At 51.4% G+C, this 22,990-nt stretch overlaps 1 protein-coding gene across 1 annotated transcript in view; it reads right to left on the bottom strand.

Annotated features, from left to right (window-relative positions):
- LOC110486211 (1-phosphatidylinositol 4,5-bisphosphate phosphodiesterase delta-3-A) overlaps nucleotides 1-22,990 on the bottom strand; it is a 31,622-nt gene continuing 8,632 nt past the window's right edge. Inside the window, exons 2-15 of the mRNA XM_036940909.1 lie at nucleotides 22,184-22,351; nucleotides 13,720-13,948; nucleotides 12,626-12,755; nucleotides 11,526-11,751; nucleotides 11,007-11,208; nucleotides 10,740-10,884; nucleotides 10,247-10,399; nucleotides 2,604-2,744; nucleotides 2,335-2,488; nucleotides 1,982-2,098; nucleotides 1,278-1,456; nucleotides 909-1,044; nucleotides 314-463; nucleotides 1-222 (exon numbers count right to left, since the gene is read on the bottom strand). Of these exons, the coding sequence (XP_036796804.1) occupies nucleotides 74-222; nucleotides 314-463; nucleotides 909-1,044; nucleotides 1,278-1,456; nucleotides 1,982-2,098; nucleotides 2,335-2,488; nucleotides 2,604-2,744; nucleotides 10,247-10,399; nucleotides 10,740-10,884; nucleotides 11,007-11,208; nucleotides 11,526-11,751; nucleotides 12,626-12,755; nucleotides 13,720-13,948; nucleotides 22,184-22,351 (2,279 nt within the window). The 3' untranslated portion in view covers nucleotides 1-73. The remainder of the gene's footprint in view (nucleotides 223-313; nucleotides 464-908; nucleotides 1,045-1,277; nucleotides 1,457-1,981; nucleotides 2,099-2,334; nucleotides 2,489-2,603; nucleotides 2,745-10,246; nucleotides 10,400-10,739; nucleotides 10,885-11,006; nucleotides 11,209-11,525; nucleotides 11,752-12,625; nucleotides 12,756-13,719; nucleotides 13,949-22,183; nucleotides 22,352-22,990) is intronic.

The following is a 22,990-nucleotide window of genomic DNA, read 5'->3' on the forward strand; positions in this document are numbered from 1 at the left end:
CCCCCCCCTCCCCAAGATGAGATAAGCATGGGGCTTATCAGAAAAGTGTGGCACTAGTTCAGGTAGATAGGGGTCATGCTTTGCCCTCGCTCTTAGCCAAGAGCATGCGCTCAGACACAGTCTTGATGGGGACCCCCTTACGGGACACCTTGACATGGATGAAAAGGGTGGAAGGAGAGAGGCTGGAGCCATCTGCCTTCAGCAAGTGGACATGGCGGTAACCTAGAAAAATAGACTCACTGGGGTCAGTGTCACCTCACAGACACAATAGCTACACAAACACCCCTACAATACAGAGACAGTAACCTAGTACCTGTACGGAGGCTGGTGAAGGGCAAGGTGTACTGGCCCACAAAGTCGTTCTTGGCTTTGTGGTCATGGTCTTCCACTACAAAGCGTACCAGGGCCAGCTCAGGGACCTGCAGCTGGAAGCTCAAAGTGCTGTCCCAGCGTGGGTTAAAACCTGCAGGGGGCATAGGAGAGCTGTCAGACACTGCCATCCACCACCATTCACAGCCTGAAAGTACTCCACAGACCGGGATAATGGCCTCTACACGAGAAGTATAATTTCCTGGTACTCAGAATACCTGCACTGAGCAAAGATAATGGAGTAGCCGGGGTATCTGTCATGTTTTATTATCTTTATGGTAAAGATAAACATAGGAGTGCGGAATAATGTTCCTGATCAACCGTCTGTGTGGAATAGTGCCGTGTGTGGGAGTCATACAGGCGCCCTGGAATACTTATGCTGATTCATGGTAAAACGTCAAATGTTCCTAGTACTATTATGTTCTTCTAATTCTATTTCTAATATGGTTCATCTGTGAACTCAAGGGTGTATACAACCCTCGTGATCCATTTCTTGAATGGGAGTATAATAGATGTGCAATAGATGAGTGGAAGGTCACCATTGTTGTCGATTCGGTGGGTTTTGTCTCGGGATTTATCAATGGCCACCCCGTGAATTTCCACCAACACCTGTGGGTCCACAATGGAGTTGGGCTTGTCTGTGTTGATCTTAGGGAGCTGCTGTGCTGATATTATCTGAACACAAAATCACACCAATTACTGTTTGTGCCTTGGTATATAAAATTCTAATATGACAATTATTCAAATGATTTTACATGATTTTACAAAATGACTAATAAGGTGAAGTAGTTTACTACCTTGGTCTGTTTCCATACCACTGCTAACTAAAATATGCACTACTATTCCAACAAGGCAGTTACCACATATAGACTACCACAACAGAATCTGATTCCCAGCAGGTTTCTCACCCGTATGGTGAGTTGTGTGGGGATGTGTCCTGGCCCGCCACCAGTGATCTCTGGGTTGAAGTTGGAGGTGGGGCTGCACAGGAAGCTGGGCTTGAGGATGTATCCACAGCGGCCGTTAGGCAGGAAACGGCCCTGGTTCAGATCCATCTGCTCCCCTGGAGTCTGGAAATTCAGAGCCACTGCAGAGAGAGAGAGGGAGAGAGAGAGAGAGAGAGAGAGAGAGAGAGAGAGAGAGAGAGAGAGAGAGAGAGAGAGAGAGAGAGAGAGAGAGAGAGAGAGAGAGGGAGAGAGAGAGAGAGATAGAGAGAGAGAGAGAGAGAGGGAGAGAGGGAGAGAGGGAAAGAGGGAGAGAGGGAGAGAGAGAGGGAGAGGGAGAGGGAGAGAGAGAGAGAGAGAGAGAGAGAGAGAGAGAGAGATAGAGAGAGTGAGAGAGAGGACAGACAGGGGTGTGAAAAGAGACAACAACAACTTACCGCAACATTGGAACAACAGAGGTTAGTTATTATGACAAGTGGAGTGAGGAATAGGAGGCTCATACCAAACATTTGCAATGCTCTCAGAGGAGGCCCAACGTAAAATAACTTTCTATCTCCACGGACCTCCAGGCTAGATAATGTTAAATAAATGAGCCACCATATGAGCCACCATATCCCTCCTCCATCCCACCCCCCACCTCCCACCCCCCTCCAACCCAGAGTGCTGACCCATCGAGCAGCCGCCGTTCCACATATCCTGGGGGTCGTAGTTGGAGGATTGGAGGCGCTGCCCGGAGGGGTAGATCCGGCTCAGCTGCCTGCTGTTATGTCTGACAAACAGCTTTCCTGGAAGGTGATGAGAGGACAGGGTAAGAGACCCATTACAATACCTCAAACGCAAATAAAAAAGACAGACACACACAAATATGCACGACAAGGTGATGCACAAATGCACCCATGTGTTCAAGGACTTTCTCTACAACTACAGTGCCAGTAGGAACTATGAGTCATTATAGGATCTCAACAGGAACTGATTCACAGAAAACTGTTCGGTTCGAGTTTTGTCTTCCTAAGCCCCTTGCCTGTGTCCTTGATGTGTTTGAGGGCGTCATTCTCATTGAAGGATGACATCTCATCGGGTGGTTTCTGGGCAGAGTGTTGGAACCCGCGGAAGGGGACACTTCGACAGTACACCACCAGTTCAGACAGCTCTGGGCTCAGCTTAGATGAGACCGCCTGAGCCAGCAACACAGAATGCACAAGAGAAACGCTTGATATACAGCGTGTTCCTGATCAATTTCTGTAGACTTACAGTGCCGTCTCAGTCACATGGAAGATAAAGATGTAGCACCTTGGCAGGGTCCTTTTTGTCCTTTTTGTTGTTGCTTGATGCCTCGTCGTCCGAGCTGGTATCAAAGCTGCTGGTCTTCCCCAGCTGGTTCAGGTGATGAACATCCTTCTTCCCCTTCACCAGGATACGACCCCTAAGCTCCTGCAGAGACAAGACAAAGATGCTTCAAAACATATGTTAATATTCCTGTTAGTATTCCACAATCGTTCCATAAACATGCGCGGGGTGGGAGAGAGAGTAGAAAAGGACAACAGGTTTCTTAGGCAGAAGGGGTCAGGGATGTGTGTCCTAGAGAGCTGGGGACAGGTGGTGAGTAGAGAGCTGGGGACAGAGGTGAGTAGAGAGCTGGGGACAGGGGTGAGTGTCCTAGAGAGCTGGGGACAGGGGGTGAGTAGAGAGCTGGGGACAGGGGGTGAGTAGAGAGCTGGGGACAGGGGGTGAATAGAGAGCTGGGGACAGGGGGTGAATAGAGAGCTGGGGACAGGGGGTGAGTAGAGAGCTGGGGTCAGGGGTGAGTACAGAGCTGGGGTCAGGGGATGAGTAGAGAGCTGGGGTCAGGGGTGAGTAGAGAGCTGGGGACAGGGGTGTCCCCCCTAGAGAGCTGGGGACAGGGGTGTGTGTCCTAGAGAGCTGGGGACAGGGGGTGAGTGTCCTAGAGAGCTGGGGACAGGGGTGTGTGTGTCCTAGAGAGCTGGGGACAGGGGTGTGTGTCCTAGAGAGCTAGGGACAGGGGTGTGTGTCCTAGAGAGCTGGGGACAGGGGTGTGTGTCCTAGAGAGCTGGGGACAGGGGTGTGTGTCCTAGAGAGCTGGGGACAGGGGTGTGTGTCCTAGAGAGATGGGGACAGGGGGTGAGTGTCCTAGAGAGCTGGGGACAGGGGTGTGTGTCCTAGAGAGTTGGGGACAGGGGTGAGTGTCCTAGAGAGCTGCGGACAGGGGTGAGTGTCCTAGAGAGCTGGGGACAGGGGTGAGTGTCCTAGAGAGCTGGGGACAGGGGTGAGTGTCCTAGAGAGCTGGGGACAGGGGTGTGTGTCCTAGAGAGCTGGGGACAGGGGTGAGTAGAGAGCTGGGGACAGGGGCGAGTAGAGAGTTGGGGACAGGGGTGTGTGTCCTAGAGAGCTGGGGACAGGGGTGTGTGTCCTAGAGAGCTGGGGACAGGAGTGAGTAGAGAGCTGGGGACAGGGGTGTGTGTCCTAGAGAGCTGGGGACAGGGGTGTGTGTCCTAGAGAGCTGGGGATAGGGGTGAGTGTCCTAGAGAGCTGGGGACAGGGGGTGAGTAGAGAGCTGGGGACAGGGGGTAAGTAGAGAGCTGGGGACAGGGGGTGAGTAGAGAGCTGGGGACAGGGGTGTGTGTCCTAGAGAGCTGGGGACAGGGGTGTGTGACCTAGAGAGCTGGGGACAGGGGGTGAGTGTCCTAGAGAGCTGGGGACAGGGGTGTGTGTGTCCTAGAGAGCTGGGGACAGGGGTGAGTGTCCCAGAGAGCTGGGGACAGGGGTGTGTGTGTCCTAGAGAGCTGGGGACAGGGGGTGAGTGTCCTAGAGAGCTGGGGACAGGGGTGTGTGTGTCCTAGAGAGCTGGGGACAGGGGTGTGTGTCCTAGAGAGCTGGGGACAGGGGTGTGTGTCCTAGAGAGCTGGGGACAGGGGTGTGTGTCCTAGAGAGCTGGGGACAGGGGTGTGTGTCCTAGAGAGATGGGGACAGGGGGTGAGTGTCCTAGAGAGCTGGGGACAGGGGTGTGTGTCCTAGAGAGTTGGGGACAGGGGTGAGTGTCCTAGAGAGCTGGGGACAGGGGTGAGTGTCCTAGAGAGCTGGGGACAGGGGTGAGTGTCCTAGAGAGCTGGGGACAGGGGTGAGTGTCCTAGAGAGCTGGGGACAGGGGTGTGTGTCCTAGAGAGCTGGGGACAGGGGTGAGTAGAGAGCTGGGGACAGGGGCGAGTAGAGAGTTGGGGACAGGGGTGTGTGTCCTAGAGAGCTGGGGACAGGGGTGTGTGTCCTAGAGAGCTGGGGACAGGAGTGAGTAGAGAGCTGGGGACAGGGGTGTGTGTCCTAGAGAGCTGGGGACAGGGGTGTGTGTCCCAGAGAGCTGGGGATAGGGGTGAGTGTCCTAGAGAGCTGGGGACAGGGGGTGAGTAGAGAGCTGGGGACAGGGGGTAAGTAGAGAGCTGGGGACAGGGGGTGAGTAGAGAGCTGGGGACAGGGGTGTGTGTCCTAGAGAGCTGGGGACAGGGGTGTGTGTCCTAGAGAGCTGGAGACAGGGGGTGAGTGTCCTAGAGAGCTGGGGACAGGGGTGTGTGTGTCCTAGAGAGCTGGGGACAGGGGTGAGTGTCCCAGAGAGCTGGGGACAGGGGTGAGTGTCCTAGAGAGCTGGGGACAGGGGTGAGCGTCCTAGAGAGCTGGGGACAGGGGTGAGCGTCCTAGAGAGCTGGGGACAGGGGTGTGTGTCCTAGAGAGCTGGGGACAGGGGTGTGTGTCCTAGAGAGCTGGGGACAGGGGTGTGTGTCCTAGAGAGCTGGGGACATGGGTGTGTGTCCTAGAGAGCTGGGGACAGGGGTGTGTGTCCTAGAGAGCTGGGGACAGGGGTGTGTGTCCTAGAGAGATGGGGACAGGGGGTGAGTGTCCTAGAGAGCTGGGGACAGGGGTGTGTGTCCTAGAGAGCTGGGGACAGGGGTGTGTGTCCTAGAGAGCTGGGGACAGGAGTGAGTAGAGAGCTGGGGACAGGGGTGTGTGTCCTAGAGAGCTGGGGATAGGGGTGAGTGTCCTAGAGAGCTGGGGACAGGGGGTGAGTAGAGAGCTGGGGACAGGGGGTAGGTAGAGAGCTGGGGACAGGGGGTAAGTAGAGAGCTGGGGACAGGGGTGTGTGTCCTAGAGAGCTGGGGACAGGGGTGTGTGTCCTAGAGAGCTGGGGACAGGGGGTGAGTGTCCTAGAGAGCTGGGGACAGGGGGTGAGTGTCCTAGAGAGCTGGGGACAGGGGTGTGTGTGTCCTAGAGAGCTGGGGACAGGGGTGAGTGTCCCAGAGAGCTGGGGACAGGGGTGAGTGTCCTAGAGAGCTGGGGACACGGGTGAGCGTCCTAGAGAGCTGGGGACAGGGGTGAGCGTCCTAGAGAGCTGGGGACAGGGGTGTGTGTCCTAGAGAGCTGGGGACAGGAGTGTGTGTCCTAGAGAGCTGGGGACAGGGGTGTGTGTCCTAGAGAGCTGGGGACAGGGGTGTGTGTCCTAGAGAGATGGGGACAGGGGGTGAGTGTCCTAGAGAGCTGGGGACAGGGGTGTGTGTCCTAGAGAGTTGGGGACAGGGGTGTCTGTCCTAGAGAGATGGGGACAGGGGGTGAGTGTCCTAGAGAGCTGGGGACAGGGGTGTGTGTCCTAGAGAGCTGGGGACAGGGGTGTGTGTCCTAGAGAGCTGGGGACAGGAGTGAGTAGAGAGCTGGGGACAGGGGTGTGTGTCCTAGAGAGCTGGGGATAGGGGTGAGTGTCCTAGAGAGCTGGGGACAGGGGGTGAGTAGAGAGCTGGGGACAGGGGGTAGGTAGAGAGCTGGGGACAGGGGGTAAGTAGAGAGCTGGGGACAGGGGTGTGTGTCCTAGAGAGCTGGGGACAGGGGTGTGTGTCCTAGAGAGCTGGGGACAGGGGGTGAGTGTCCTAGAGAGCTGGGGACAGGGGGTGAGTGTCCTAGAGAGCTGGGGACAGGGGTGTGTGTGTCCTAGAGAGCTGGGGACAGGGGTGAGTGTCCCAGAGAGCTGGGGACAGGGGTGAGTGTCCTAGAGAGCTGGGGACAGGGGTGAGCGTCCTAGAGAGCTGGGGACAGGGGTGAGCGTCCTAGAGAGCTGGGGACAGGGGTGTGTGTCCTAGAGAGCTGGGGACAGGGGTGTGTGTCCTAGAGAGCTGGGGACAGGGGTGTGTGTCCTAGAGAGCTGGGGACAGGGGTGTGTGTCCTAGAGAGCTGGGGACAGGTGTGTGTGTACTAGAGAGCTGGGGAAAGGGGGTGAGTGTCCTAGAGAGCTGGGGACAGGGTTGTGTGTCCTAGAGAGCTGGGGACAGGGGTGAGTGTCCTAGAGAGCTGGGGACAGGGGTGAGTGTCCTAGAGAGCTGGGGACAGGGGTGAGTGTCATAGAGAGCTGGGGACAGGGGGTGAGTAGAGTGCTGGGGACAGGGGGTAAGTAGAGAGCTGGCGACAGGGGTGTGTGTCCTAGAGAGCTGGGGACAGGGGGTGAGTAGAGAGCTGGGGTCAGGGGTGAGTAGAGAGCTGCGGACAGGGGTGTGTGTCCTAGAGACCTGGGGACAGGGGTGTGTAGGGAGCTGGGGACAGGGGGTGAGTAGAGAGCTGGGGACAGGGGGTGAGTAGAGAGCTGTGGACAGGGGGTGAGTAGAGAGCTGGGGACAGGGGGTGAGTAGAGGGCTGGGGACAGGGGTGAGTAGAGAGCTGGGGACAGGGGGTGAGTAGAGAGCTGGGGACAGGGGTGAGTAGAGAGCTGGGGACAGGGGTGAGCGTCCTAGAGAGCTGGGGACAGGGGTGAGCGTCCTAGAGAGCTGGGGACAGGGGTGTGCGTCCTAGAGAGCTGGGGACAGGGGTGTGTGTCCTAGAGAGCTAGGGACAGGGGTGTGTGTCCTAGAGAGCTGGGGACAGGGGTGTGTGTCCTAGAGAGCTGGGGACAGGGGTGTGTGTCCTAGAGAGATGGGGACAGGGGGTGAGTGTCCTAGAGAGCTGGGGACAGGGGTGTGTGTCCTAGAGAGTTGGGGACAGGGGTGAGTGTCCTAGAGAGCTGGGGACAGGGGTGAGTGTCCTAGAGAGCTGGGGACAGGGGTGAGTGTCCTAGAGAGCTGGGGACAGGGGTGAGTGTCCTAGAGAGCTGGGGACAGGGGTGTGTGTCCTAGAGAGCTGGGGACAGGGGTGAGTAGAGAGCTGGGGACAGGGGCGAGTAGAGAGTTGGGGACAGGGGTGTGTGTCCTAGAGAGCTGGGGACAGGGGTGTGTGTCCTAGAGAGCTGGGGACAGGAGTGAGTAGAGAGCTGGGGACAGGGGTGTGTGTCCTAGAGAGCTGGGGACAGGGGTGTGTGTCCTAGAGAGCTGGGGATAGGGGTGAGTGTCCTAGAGAGCTGGGGACAGGGGGTGAGTAGAGAGCTGGGGACAGGGGGTAAGTAGAGAGCTGGGGACAGGGGGTGAGTAGAGAGCTGGGGACAGGGGTGTGTGTCCTAGAGAGCTGGGGACAGGGGTGTGTGACCTAGAGAGCTGGGGACAGGGGGTGAGTGTCCTAGAGAGCTGGGGACAGGGGTGTGTGTGTCCTAGAGAGCTGGGGACAGGGGTGAGTGTCCCAGAGAGCTGGGGACAGGGGTGTGTGTGTCCTAGAGAGCTGGGGACAGGGGGTGAGTGTCCTAGAGAGCTGGGGACAGGGGTGTGTGTGTCCTAGAGAGCTGGGGACAGGGGTGTGTGTCCTAGAGAGCTGGGGACAGGGGTGTGTGTCCTAGAGAGCTGTGGACAGGGGTGTGTGTCCTAGAGAGCTGGGGACAGGGGTGTGTGTCCTAGAGAGCTGGGGACAGGGGTGTGTGTCCTAGAGAGATGGGGACAGGGGGTGAGTGTCCTAGAGAGCTGGGGACAGGGGTGTGTGTCCTAGAGAGTTGGGGACAGGGGTGAGTGTCCTAGAGAGCTGGGAACAGGGGTGAGTGTCCTAGAGAGCTGGGGACAGGGGTGTGTGTCCTAGAGAGCTGGGGACAGGGGTGAGTAGAGAGCTGGGGACAGGGGCGAGTAGAGAGTTGGGGACAGGGGTGTGTGTCCTAGAGAGCTGGGGACAGGGGTGTGTGTCCTAGAGAGCTGGGGACAGGAGTGAGTAGAGAGCTGGGGACAGGGGTGTGTGTCCTAGAGAGCTGGGGACAGGGGTGTGTGTCCCAGAGAGCTGGGGATAGGGGTGAGTGTCCTAGAGAGCTGGGGACAGGGGGTGAGTAGAGAGCTGGGGACAGGGGGTAAGTAGAGAGCTGGGGACAGGGGGTGAGTAGAGAGCTGGGGACAGGGGTGTGTGTCCTAGAGAGCTGGGGACAGGGGTGTGTGTCCTAGAGAGCTGGGGACAGGGGGTGAGTGTCCTAGAGAGCTGGGGACAGGGGTGTGTGTGTCCTAGAGAGCTGGGGACAGGGGTGAGTGTCCCAGAGAGCTGGGGACAGGGGTGAGTGTCCTAGAGAGCTGGGGACAGGGGTGAGCGTCCTAGAGAGCTGGGGACAGGGGTGAGCGTCCTAGAGAGCTGGGGACAGGGGTGTGTGTCCTAGAGAGCTGGGGACAGGGGTGTGTGTCCTAGAGAGCTGGGGACAGGGGTGTGTGTCCTAGAGAGCTGGGGACAGGGGTGTGTGTCCTAGAGAGCTGGGGACAGGGGTGTGTGTCCTAGAGAGCTGGGGACAGGGGTGTGTGTCCTAGAGAGATGGGGACAGGGGGTGAGTGTCCTAGAGAGCTGGGGACAGGGGTGTGTGTCCTAGAGAGCTGGGGACAGGGGTGTGTGTCCTAGAGAGCTGGGGACAGGAGTGAGTAGAGAGCTGGGGACAGGGGTGTGTGTCCTAGAGACCTGGGGACAGGGGTGTGTAGGGAGCTGGGGACAGGGGGTGAGTAGAGAGCTGGGGACATGGGGTGAGTAGAGAGCTGGGGACAGGGGGTGAGTAGAGAGCTGGGGACAGGGGGTGAGTAGAGGGCTGGGGACAGGGGTGAGTAGAGAGCTGGGGACAGGTGGTGAGTAGAGAGCTGGGGACAGGGGTGAGTAGAGAGCTGGGGACAGGGGTGAGTAGAGAGCTGGGGACAGGGGTGTGTGTCCTAGAGAGCTGGGGACAGGGGGTGAGTAGAGAGCTGGGGTCAGGGGTGAGTAGAGAGCTGGGGACAGGGGTGTGTGTCCTAGAGAGCTGGGGACAGGGGTGTGTGTCCTAGAGAGCTGGGGACAGGGGTGAGTAGAGAGCTGGGGACAGGGGCGAGTAGAGAGTTGGGGACAGGGGTGTGTGTCCTAGAGAGCTGGGGACAGGGGTGTGTGTCCTAGAGAGCTGGGGACAGGAGTGAGTAGAGAGCTGGGGACAGGGGTGTGTGTCCTAGAGAGCTGGGGACAGGGGTGTGTGTCCTAGAGAGCTGGGGACAGGGGGTGAGTAGAGAGCTGGGGACAGGGGTGAGTAGAGAGCTGGGGACAGGGGGTGAGTAGAGAGCTGGGGACAGGGGGTGAGTAGAGAGCTGGGGACAGGGGTGAGTAGAGAGCTGGGGACAGGGGTGAGTAGAGAGCTGGGGACAGGGGTGTGTGTCCTAGAGAGCTGGGGACAGGGGGTGAGTAGAGAGCTGGGGTCAGGGGTGAGTAGAGAGCTGGGGACAGGGGTGTGTGTCCTAGAGAGCTGGGGACAGGGGTGTGTGTCCTGGAGAGCTGGGGACCGGGGTGAGTAGAGAGCTGGGGACAGGGGGTGAGTAGAGAGCTGGGGACAGGGGGTGAGTAGAGAGCTGGGGACAGGAGGTGAGTAGAGAGCTGGGGACAGGGGTGTGTGTCCTAGAGACCTGGGGACAGGGGGCGAGTAGAGAGCTGGGGACAGGGGGTGAGTAGAGAGCTGGGGACAGGGGTGTGTGTCCTAGAGAGCTGGGTTCAGGGGTGAGTAGAGAGCTGGGGACAGGGGGTGAGTAGAAAGCTCGGGACAGGGGTGTGTGTCGTACCTCAGGAGAGGGCAGGTCCTTCAGAGTCTGGTCGTTGAGGGGCTTGGTGAGCAGCCTCTTGCCCAGGATGGTGCGCAGGTGTCTGGCCATGACCGTCTGCTGCTCCACCGTACAGTGGTTCTCAAGGGACAGGATCAGGGGGTACGGGGAGGCCTATGGGAAAACACAAGGGTTGGTTCATAAGAGGCCACTCATTAAAATGTAAGAGAAACCATAAGCTCATTAGGTAATAAGCCAGGGTTTATTCTGGACTACACTGAGGCCAAGAAGCTGTTGGACAACAGTCTAGTCTTATTAGACTCGGAGCCAAGACTATGACTGTAGCTTGAACTGAACGTTGGCAAAGGCAGAAAGTCAACTGTCTAGATTTGTTTTCTTCCCACCGTGTGTCCATCATCCCCACAACCCACTAAGAGGGTCTCACAGGTCAGGTGTGCTCACTTTTTTAGGGGGGTATTTTCTTTGTTGTAATTTAAAAGGAAATGTTACTCACCTTGAAGGCATACTGGGCGATGGTCTCGATTACCTCTTTGAAGGGCACCTTAGAAGTAAGGGTGTGTCCATGGTAGATGACAGGCTCTCCTTTGTCCCCGTCCCAACAATCCAGCTCCACACAGCGACAGCCCTGGTTCAGAGCTCTGATTCACACAGTACATATTCTTAGTGTGTGTGTGTGTATGCCTGTGTGTATGCATGTTTGTGTGTGTGCGTCTAATGCGCATGTGCGTGTTTGTGTGTGCGCACGTGCGTATTTTATTACCTGATGTATGGCTCAGCGCTGCTGGCGCTGGTGACCTGGTCCTTGGTGAGGTAGGTGTTGTGTGAGGATGAGATGAAGTAGTGGGCCAGAGGTCTGGTCATGTCCTGGTGCACCCTGGCGTGGTCGGGGTTAAACACATCGTTCTCCTGGGACAGCATGTACATGGTGAAACCATTCTGGGTCATGAACTGGTTGTTCTGGGCTGCAGGGAGGAGGGGCACATCAAACCATCCAACCTTTTTATGAACAGGAATAGACAGGTATCGACATGCGATTGTGTGAAAATAAAGTCAAGGGAGGAACGGGCCCTGAATTTGCGGCAATTAAATATGTCAAATATAAAAACATAAAACATTCAGATAAATATAAGCACAGTGAATGTAAGGAATGCAGTATGAAAAAGATGTTTGAAAATGTATGAAAATGTATGCACTCACTACTGTAAATGACAAAAATGTCAAACGTAAGGTCATAAAAATCCAAGGCTAAAATTTTGTTCAAGTGTTTCTTCGGGCCTACCCCAGTCGTTGAGCTCGTAGGTGCGGATGAGGCTCTGAGCGTGGATCAGTGACGCGTCCTCCCCCTGGTCTCCCAGGAAGTCTCTCAGCTCAGCGGTGGACAGAACACAGCCGTTACCAGAGTAGTGTCTGAACACCGCGTCCAGCTCCGGACGCCTCATCAGCTCCCTGCAGAACTCCTCGATCTCTACGTGGTCCAGACGGCCGTCGCACGACCGGTCAGCTTTCTGAGAGAGGGACGGAAGAGAGGGACAGAAGGACGGATAGAGGAGGAGGAGGGACAGACAGACAGACAGAGGAGAGGGAGGGACAAAGAGACAGATGGGCGAACCGACAGACAGAGAGACCTTCGTTAGGGTTGTTCTGATTAAAACACACACCCCTCCACACATTTTCAAAGCGCTTCCCTAAAAACAGGGGGCTGGATCAAAGTTAACATCTTCAATTCTCATAGGTGAGCCATGTGCATATGATCAAATCTATGGGCGCGCACTGATTTGCTATGGGAGTGGCCAGCAACTCCGTCCACTCCCATAATTCATACCCTATCGACAAACATACTGCACTGCAGTTGGTTTGATATTCAGTCTCTGAGGAGAGGGACGGGCAGGGTTGGAGAAGGAATCACATGGTGAAGGGAGGAGCAGGAAAACAACTGGACATTAAGGGAGAGGGGAGCTGAGAGACGTAGCTAGCGGTAATCCTCAACGATGGAGAAATGACTGGCTGCCTGATAGAGAGGGGGAGGACGGGGAAGGACGAGACCGTCTGGGGAGAAAGACAGACAGCAGCAGAGAGAAGAGGGCAGGAGAGAGAGAGAATGAGTGAGTGAGTGAGTGAGTGAGTGTGAGAAAGAGAGCGAGGGGCCTGCTAGTTGGCTTGCCACTGGGTTGGTAATTGAACACAGACTCCAGGGTGAGAGCGAAACGCAGCCCCAATCTACTCCACAGCATACTGAGTAAACAATGGCCTTCAACCAACAACAACAACATCTCGCTCAGGCACATACGCACACCCATGCAGTCAAGGTCTGTACACATTAACGTACAAGCATACTGAATGCTGCACACACACACACACACACATACAGTGTGTGCTCACCTTGAATAGCGAGCGCGCGTACTGTTCATTCAGGTCTATGTTGATCATCTGCAGCAAGCGTTTGACCTCGTCGTAACTCATCTTCCCATCGTCGTTCTCATCAGCCCGTCTCAGGTAGCCACGGATCCAGGTGTGGGGGGGTTAAGGAGAGCAACCAGGGGAGCATTCCGAACCTCTAACCCTAAACACATCCTTAAAAGTACAATCTATGGTATATACAGTATGTATAGACACAAAACACATCTACAGGCAGGGCTGATGCACATGCATACGGTATGTAAGCGCATTACAGGCCACATCCAACTATGGGTAAGGGTGAAGTGCATAATTTCATAATTCACAGCAAGCCAGGAATCAATAGTGTAACCAACCGTTCAGAGGAGGATAAGTGTCTAGTTCAACTACCAGGAATTGAAATGGAATATTCACCCTAGCCTATGATTCAGATGTGTGTTGGCTGTAGATACACATGTCCTGTTTTGTCAACATCCATCTGAAGTCAAAACACTTAAAGCCTCCTCCAAGGCCTCTAATGGAATAGAACACAGGGCTGACGTAGAGAGAGGAGACTATATGACACCTCTCTCTTCCAGGACACACACACACACACAACAATAAGAGCTTTTGCAAGGATGGTCTTGATCAATCTACCGCAAACACTGCTGGGACATGCCAGTGTAAAACCGCACCTCAAACCTTACCCAATTACAAGCCACGGCACTAGCCTGGACATGTCCCAGAGCACCTACTGCTCGATCTGCTCTCAAGATCTGGCTTTGCGTTTAACACAAGTGTGTCTGTCGTGCACCTGTGTCGCAAACGACCCAGCGGCTATACCAGGGATCATGTTTGACAGGATAGTCAGACTATATTTAGACGCTGCTTTTTGCTGGGCCATTGCTGCACATCTTAGGTATGCTGTGGATGCGGGATGGTGCATGTGACAGTGTTATGTTCAGAGTGAGTCACCATAGCGATCCTGGCTGCCCAGCCTGTACTATATTTACTTTGGGTCGAAGGCTGGCAGCCTGGCACAGCGCAGCAAAGGCCCACGGGGGGGGGGGGGGGGGGGGGGGGGGGGGGGTAAAGGATATTGGTCCAGTTTCTCCTTCTGGGTCATGTTGGCCACACGCTCCTTCAGCGTGCGTATCCCTCGGACCCAGTGCCTCGCCTCCTCCTCACAGGGGCAGAGGAGGTCCAAACTCTTCCTGGCTCCTCTGAACACCACCGTGAAGCACTGATTCTCTGGTACCGACCCGGATAGTCTCCGCAGAGCCTCAGACTGGCAGCCCTCACGCACACACTCCACCTCTGTGACCGAGACTGGCACAGAGAGAGGTGGGGGAGGGAAGGTGGGAGAGGAGACGATGGGAGAAACAGAGAGAGTAATTGTATCAATCTGGTTGTAGGAATAAGCCAAATACAAACGGGGCACCAAAACAAGTGGAACTTGAAGGGAGGTTCGGGGGCTGAAAGGTCGTGAACTTTAGGGGGAGTGTGGTAACACCCACGTAGCAGTGTGACATGGCATCTCGGTGCTGGGGTCCTGATTTGGCTCTTAAATAATACGACTTGTACAGACACAGACCTGCGTCAGCAGAATATGTTTACGACTCAGGCCTACATTCGTCTTTATGACAAGGTCCAAATTTAACCAGCAACGCCACGACACTCAGGGCACAGCCGTCAAACTGACACTCAAGTGTTGGCAGGACCTTTGGCACAATGCCATGACGTGGTTGTGTGTGTGTAAAGAGATAAGGGAAGAAAGAAGAACACCGTCTCATTGACTTCTAGAGAGATTAGCATGTATTTCAGCTCTCATTGACTTCTAGAGAGATGAGCATGTATTTCAGCTCTCATTGACTTCTAGAGAGATTAGCATGTATTTCAGCTCTCGTTGACTTCTAGAGAGATTAGCATGTATTTCAGCTCTCGTTGACTTCTAGAGAGATTAGCATGTATTTCAGCTCTCATTGACTTCTAGAGAGATGAGCATGTATTTCAGCTCTCGTTGACTTCTAGAGAGATTAGCATGTATTTCAGCTCTCGTTGACTTCTAGAGAGATGAGCATGTATTTCAGCTCTCGTTGACTTCTAGAGAGATGAGCATGTATTTCAGCTCTCGTTGACTTCTAGAGAGATGAGCATGTATTTCAGCTCTCGTTGACTTCTAGAGAGATGAGCATGTATTTCAGCTCTCGTTGACTTCTAGAGAGATTAGCATGTATTTCAGCTCTCGTTGACTTCTAGAGAGATGAGCATGTATTTCAGCTCTCGTTGACTTCTAGAGAGATTAGCATGTATTTCAGCTCTCGTTGACTTCTAGAGAGATGAGCATGTATTTCAGCTCTCGTTGACTTCTAGAGAGATGAGCATGTATTTCAGCTCTCGTTGACTTCTAGAGAGATTAGCATGTATTTCAGCTCTCGTTGACTTCTAGAGAGATGAGCATGTATTTCAGCTCTCGTTGACTTCTAGAGAGATGAGCATGTATTTCAGCTCTCGTTGACTTCTAGAGAGATGAGCATGTATTTCAGCTCTCATTGACTTCTAGAGAGATGAGCATGTATTTCAGCTCTTATTTATAACAGTAACGTGGTAAAAACCTGTCGGGGGGGGGGGGGGGGGGGGGGCTTTACACGTGATGGCTGACCCTCTGCCCAGCAACACAACACCAGCCTACTACCCCATTACCCTCCCTGCAACACATCCAGAATAGAGCCTGGTGAAGGTTTCAAACATAAGACTAGCTCCACCACAACAACAAACCCCATATCCCTTAATTAATTGAATAGCTGGAATTGTGGTTGGGTTTGTGGAGTAGCTTTCAAATCAGTCAGTTGGTTATTTAAGTACATATAGCAGTGCCTTTCTACACTGGGATCAGCCCCTAGACAACTGTCAACGGCCTCTTTCTGCTGAACAGCCCTCGCCTCTCCACCTCCTCAAAATTGCTGACACATTCCTGCCCATCGCTCCATGACAAGGGTGACATTTCAATGCGGAGAGTAGGGGGAAGTGTGGTGTGTGTGTGTGTGTGGGGGGGGGGAGACTGGCACAGCCAAAGTGTTAAGTGCGGTGCATATTCTCTAAAGCCCATCTGAACAGAGGGGATCATGCTGAGCTGCAGGTGCCAGACCCCAAAGGCCCTTGAGACCACCTGTAGTCAGCGTGTGTGTGTGTGTGTGTGTGTGTGTGTGTGTGTGTGTGTGTGTGTGTGTGTGTGTGTGTGTGTGTGTGTGTCTGCATGCGTGCGTAAGCATGCATATGTCCTTCGACGCAGCCGCTTTTGTGTTATCAGTAGCTGTCTGCTGAAGTGGTCAGCCTGCCTTTGTCGTTGTTCTGCTCTAACTGTGGCCCGGTTGGGGGAAGACGACATCACAACCCCTGACCTCCCACACCAACCACCTGGCCTCTCACCCTGCTGTAGGGTGAGGCCTTATCCAGAGACATACAGCACATTTGGAAAGTATTCAGACCACTTGACTTTTTCCAAATTTTGTTAGGTTACAGCCTTATTATAACATTGATTACATACTACACACAATAATAAGGTTTTAATAAATCTTTACACATTTTGAAAATAGCACATTTAAATAAGTATGCAGACACTTTACTCAGTACTTTGTTGAATCACCTTTGGCAGTGATTACAGCCTCGAGTCTTCTTGGGTATTAAATGCTGCAAGCTTGGCACACCTGTATTTGGGGTGTTTCTCCCATTCTTCTCTGCAGATCCTCTCAAGCTCTGTCAGGTTGGATGGGGAGCGTTGCTGCACAGCTATTTTCAGGTCTCTCCAGAAAAGAGAGAACCCCTAACCCTAAACACATCCTCCAGTGGTACTCTGGAGCAGGTTTTCCATCAAGGATCTCTCTGTACTTTGCTCCGTTCATCTTTGCCTCAATCTTGGCTAGTCTCCCAGTCCCTGCCACTGAAAAACACCTCCACAGCATGATACTGCTACCAACATGCTTCACCGTAGGGATGGTGGCAAGTTTTCTCCACACATGATGCTTGGCATTCAGGCCAAAGAGTTGAATCTTGGTTTCATCAGACCAGAGAATCTTGTTTTCCATGGTCTGAGAGTCTTTAGGTGCCTTTTGGCAAACTCCAAGCGGGCTGTCATGTGCCTTTTACAGGAGTGGCTTCCGTCTGGATACTATAGGCCTGATTGGTGGAGCGCTGCAGAGATGGATGTCCTTCTGGAAGGTTCTCCCATCTCCACAGAGGAACTCTGGAGCTCTGTTAGAGTGACCATCAGGTTCTTGGTCACCTCCCCGATCAAGGCCAGCTCTATGAAGAGTCTTGGTGGTTCCAAACTTCTTCAGTTTAAGATTGATGGAGCCCACTGTGTTCTTGGGGACCTTCAATGCTGCAGACAATTGTTGGTACCCTTCCCCAGATCTGTGCCTCGACACAATCCTGTCTCAGAGCTGTACGGACAATTCCTTCGACCTCATGATGGCTTGGTTTTTGCTCCGACATGCACTGTCAACCGTGGGACCTTATATAGACAGGTGTGAGCCTTTCCAAATCATGTCCAATCAATTGAATTTAGAAGAAAAAGAAAAGCTCGCCTATTTAGGCGAGGTGCTGGCTAGCGGAGTAGAAAACTTGAAAATACAAAAAAACAAATGGATAGCATACGATCATAAATTCATTTTAGACTACACAAGCTTACAAACAATTACATTGGCAAAGTCACAATCAGTAGTTTCCTGTAAATAGCAGGTTTTACAGGAAACCTACTGATCATAACAGTTTGTTGAGGGCTGACAGTTGTCACCCACTTCCCTTCAAAAATAGTTAGTAGTGCCCTACAGCCAATTCTGTCGAATCAAAAGAATTTGCAAAAGAAACGATCAGATTTCGACAGAAATATGGCTGAGACGCAAAGAAAGTTCAAGGAGAGGGGGTACAAAAATGATCAGATTTATATTGCCATTGAGAAAATTCCAAACAGGACCTTTTTCAAGGTCAGTCTCGCAAAAAGACGCATTCTTGCGTTCTAACTACCCGCTACTCAAAGCAATGGCACTTATAAATGTAGATCCTTCAAACACCCACAAACAGGGAAATCGATCCCAATCAAAGGGGTTATTATGTGCTCCACTAAGGCAGTTATTTATCTTTTAACTTGTCCTTGTGGTAAAAATGATGTGGGTAAAACAAAGCACAAATTAAAAGTGCGTGTCTCAGAGCATCGTGGCACCATTGGGTGCAAAAACTTGACGTACCCAGTTGCGGCCCACTTTCTGGAGGCAGGCCACTCGATTTCATCTCTGCGTTACATTGGCATCGAACATGTCACCCTCCCTAGGAGAGGGGGTGACCTTGATAATTTATTGTTAAAACGAGAGGCTGCCTGGATCTTTAACTTAAAGACCCTCGCTCCCTTCGGTCTCAACGTAGATTGTGATCTGAAGCCATTCTTGTGATTATTGTGACTTTGCCATTGTAATTGTAATTGTTTGTGTAGTCTAAAATGAATTTATGATCGTATGCTATCCATTTGTTGTTTGTATGCTGTTCTTTGTATGCCATTTTAATATTTGAGAATTAACCAATGACATTAGGCCACTCTTGGCCATGATTACAGACACCTGTGTGTCTTTTGACACTATATAAACGAGTCACCCCGCAGTGTTTGTGATTACACCCTGATGAAGACAGATTGGCTGTCGAAACGTTGGATATTACATTTTTTTGCATCTGAGCTCCTTAAGTGTGCGGCTCTCCTTTATTTTCAATCATTTGAATTTACCACAGGTGGAACCCAATCAAGTTGTAGAAACATCTCAAGGATGCTCAGTGGAAACAGGATACACCAGAGCTCAATTTCGTGTCTCATAGCAAAGGGTCTGAAAACTTATGTAAAAAAGGCATTTCCGTTTCTCAAAACCTGTTTTCGCTTTGTCATTATGGGGTATTGTGTGTAGATTGCTGAGATTACTTTTTAAAAAACCATTACGTAGCAAAATGTAGAAAAAGTCAAGGGATCTGAATACTTTCCGAATATACTGTATATTTAGAGAGTTGGGCCAACTTTTAACATGTTGAATATTGCTCTAATTCCAGACATTCAGTTACATGGCATTGGTTACATGTCCACCATGCGATGTTAATGGGGAGCTAACATGGCTGCCATAGAATGTTGAAGAGTCATGTAAATGCATCATAATGCAGAAACCGCATTGGCCCAACTCTCTAAATACATGGATCTGTCCGTATCCATTCCCCACAGCAGCGGGTCCTTCCTGGGTCCCTGAGGGACAGCGTTAGGAGAGTCCTGGGACCTAATCTGAATTCCATGACCGAGGAATAGTCCTTGCTGAAGTGACATAGTGGTCGGTGGATTGTGCAACAAGTGAAAGAGAAAGAGGAGAAAGAGAGAGCAAAAGAGCGATAAGAAAAAAAGAAAGAGAGAGATGAAGGTAGAGAGAAAGAGAGCGTTACAAGGAGGTCATGCAATTACATCAGAATTATCCCATTCTTAACCGTTTCCCCTCAGCTTGTCTCCCAGCCCAGGGTGTGTTAGGTTAGCAGCAGTGCTATCAGACTCAGACTAGTGGGTGTTAGAAGGTATTAAGGAAGTGTTGTGTTCCACTTGAAGTGAACCACTGTGGCTCTATGCTGTCTGAGTCGGCGTGATGAATGTACTCGCTTGACCTTGACGTTCATAACCCGCCACAAAACACCTCTTAAACATTGTACTCGTTAACTGGACTTTGGAATTGAGTGGACATAAACTTGTCTGTGATGTAGGTGGGTGTGTTTGCATGTGTGTTATCTAGGTCACTAGTATATAATATGTTTGTACAGTGCGACTCGAAAATGAAAATAAAATAAAATCGGATTGACTCAGGCAACTCCAAAGCTCTAAGGACCGCCAGCACTAATTCGTAAAATGATATGTGTCAGAGACATGTTTAAACTCGTTATATGACAATCTCAAAGATAGTAGTGGTTATCACGTCACTGCCGAACCCTGCAATTGGCAGTCATAAAGAGGTTTACCCATTTGGTAGAGCTATAATCTGACACCAGCGTGCACACACACACACACACACACACACACACACACACACACACACACACACACACACACACACACACACACACACACACACGCCAACAACAATAATTAGCCTGTGCCACCAGATCCCTATGGTCAGGGCCAAGGAGCCCTATATTTGTCCTATGGAACATGGAGGAGCCAGAACCATGGCCTCTCATTTACCGGAGAGATACTTCAAGAGGTGCAAACCCTGTAGGTGTAGACCTATTCAACTATACTGGTATTTACTATTGGTTTAGGAGGCCTGAGGACTCTAAGTGCTTCACCGGCTGCCCACCTATCCCTCTCCTTAAACCATTGAACTTTGTATGTGTGTTTTTGGCTTTACTATCCTTGTGGGGACCATAACTCACAAGGATATCAAAACAAGGAAGTTAGCACAATTGGGGACATTTTGCCAGTCCCCACAAGGTCAAAGGCTATTTTAGGCTTAGGGGTTAGGTTAAGGGTTAAAATTAGGGTTAGAATTAGGGTTATGGGTTAGGTTTAGGAGTTAGGGTTATGTTTAGGTTTAGGGGTTAGGGGTTAGGGGTCCAGGAAAATAGGATTTTGAAAGGGAATAAATTGTTTCTTCCCCACAAGGATAGTAAAACAAATGTGTGTATTTTTTTGTTTAACTATCATTGTGGGTACCAGAGGTCCTCACAAGAATAGTAAATCAAGGAACATTTGACATTTTGCCGGTCCCCATTAGAAAAATAAATGCTATTTTAGGCTTAGGGGTTAGGTTTTCAATTAGGGTTCGAATCAGGTTAGGGGTTTACGGTTAGGTTTAGGAGTTAGGTATAGTTTTAGGGTTAGGGGTTTGGGGTTAAGGTTAGGCTTAGGGTTTAGCATAAGGTTAAGGTTAGGGGTATGGTTTGGTTAAGGTTAGATTTAGGGTTTAGGGAAAATAGGATTTTGGAAGGAAATCAATTATTTGGTCTCCAGTTTGTTTGTTTGTGTGCGTGTGTGTGTGCGTGTGTGTGTGTGTGTGTGTGTGTGTGAGAAAGGGGAAGCGGTCAAAAGTTTATGATTAGAAATAGCTTTCCCACAGTTTAATGGGCCAAAACATCTAGGATTACTGTCAACATTTTCTCTCTTTTTCTTTAAGGGGATTGTAATCGTTAGAGTATAAAGTGCCTGCTTCCCTTTCTGATTGGCCCATTGCCTGCAAAAGATTAGCTAGCTGAGGTAAGCCAATATCTTGAGGCTAACGGATAACAAGTCCATGTACACTGTTTCTAATGCAGCTTTTATACCTCTTTGTAACAGTGGCCAATGTGAACCTTCAGCATGTTTGGAGTTTCTGTGTGTACCATATGGATGCATTACTACAGGTGACACTGCCAAAAATAAAGGAAACACCAACATAAATCGTGTTATTAGGGCGTTGGTCCACCACCAGCCAGAACAGCTTCAATGCACATTGGCATGGATTCTACAAGTGTCTGGAACTCTATTGGAGGGATAACAACACAATTCTTCAAAAGAGAAATTCCATCAGTTGATGTTTTGTTGATGGATACTCTGTCTCAGGCGCCGCTCCAGAATCTCCCATAAGTGTTCAATTGGGTTGAGATGTGGTGACTGAGACGGCCATGGCATATGGTTTACAACGTTTTCACGCTCATCAAACCTCGTTCCCTGCAGATGGGGGTATTGTCATCCTACGGGGACATGGTAGGCAAAATAATGGCATACTGAGCATTTTATACATGACCCTACGCATGATGGGATGTTAACTGCTTTCAATATACCTTGTATCCCTCATTTACTCAAGTGTTTCCATTCCAACAGTTATCTGTATCATACAATTACACAGGTTATAGCATCTGACTTACGTCCTGGCTCACAGCATAATATCCCTTTAATTACTTAAAGGGAAATGTAGACAAGAAGGCATTATTGTTGGCCAACATGAAAAGCCTAAACGGCTTAGGACAAAGAGCAGGCTAAATTAGTCTACTGAATCAGGTCTAAGAGGAGGGTTGAATAGACTACAACAAGGGAGTGGGGTTGTGGAAGTCCTGTTCGTTTGTTTATACATGATTATGTTCTTGTATATAGCCTTCCCTTCATTCAAGGCTACTTTTCCTAATCTGATATCGGTTTAGTTTCCTTTCCAACTATTGCAAAATCCTCAGATCCTGATAATCAAAAAAAAACTAAACATCCCCCTCTCGTGACCACTCCCCATCCCCACTCCTCTCTTCTTTTCTGCTCACTCCCTAGCCTTCTTCTCAATCTACACGTACCCTCTACCCTCCCTTTCCCTTAATCCACACCCTTATCCTTTCTCCTTCTCTTCCCCTATGCCTCCTTTTCTCCTCACCCACGCCTCTCTTTTTTCTCCCCCACCCCAATACCTATTATTTTCTCCTCTTCCATCCCTCTCTTTTCTTTCCTCCTTCCCCATACCTCCCCTTTCCTCTCATCTAACCCCCCCCCCCTTCTGGCCCCTCCCTCCACCCCTCCATCACCCATTGTGGACTCACAGGTCTGTTGTGCCTTGGCCTTGCGGGAGCTCTTGGTGGACTCACACCACACGGTGACCCCGTCCTCCAGCAGACGCAGTCTGCGGCTCTTCTGCCACTTCTGGGAGCGTACCTTCACCATGTTGGAACCGTGCATCATCGCACGGACATCCTCATCATCCAGCACCCCTGGAAACACACACACACAAAACACACGCACAGTCAAATACACTGGTACACACTTTTAGGTAACGTGCAGTATCACTGAATTTTCCGGTATGATGTAATATAGTATGTCACTGACACTGTGTCATTGTTGAACACACCCACCAAGTCCTTATTTCATTCACTCTAGTCAAATTCAATGTTAGACCATCCACACCAAGCTCCACTGGCAGTTCATTGAGAGTTCAGTCTGTCTGCTCTCCTGTCGTAAATGTCAGTAGAATTCGATGAGCCGTGTTCCTTCTTGGCCTTCCCTCGTCATGCTATTGCGGTAACATGACTGCGACGCTTATTTTGTAGTATAGGGACTCATAAACACTCAATATCGTGTCAGGATGAAAACGGAGGGTTATGAGCTATTATTGGGGGAAATTAACAGGTACGCTAACAAACCAGTCAAGCACAACTCATTTCAAGATCTCTACTGTGGTTGTATTGTATGTTTTAGGGCTTGGCACCAGTGGGCGTTCCAGGGATGACTCACTCACCTTTCTACATACAGCAGTCATCTTCCTTTGGAAGCACCGCCGCCCTGACACACAAACACAGGCCATGATCGCATAATTAGGGCCTAAACTTTGTTTTATATACAAACCCCTGAAA

This window comes from Oncorhynchus mykiss, chromosome 13 (assembly GCF_013265735.2).
Source record: "Oncorhynchus mykiss isolate Arlee chromosome 13, USDA_OmykA_1.1, whole genome shotgun sequence".
Classification (NCBI taxonomy): domain Eukaryota; kingdom Metazoa; phylum Chordata; class Actinopteri; order Salmoniformes; family Salmonidae; genus Oncorhynchus; species Oncorhynchus mykiss.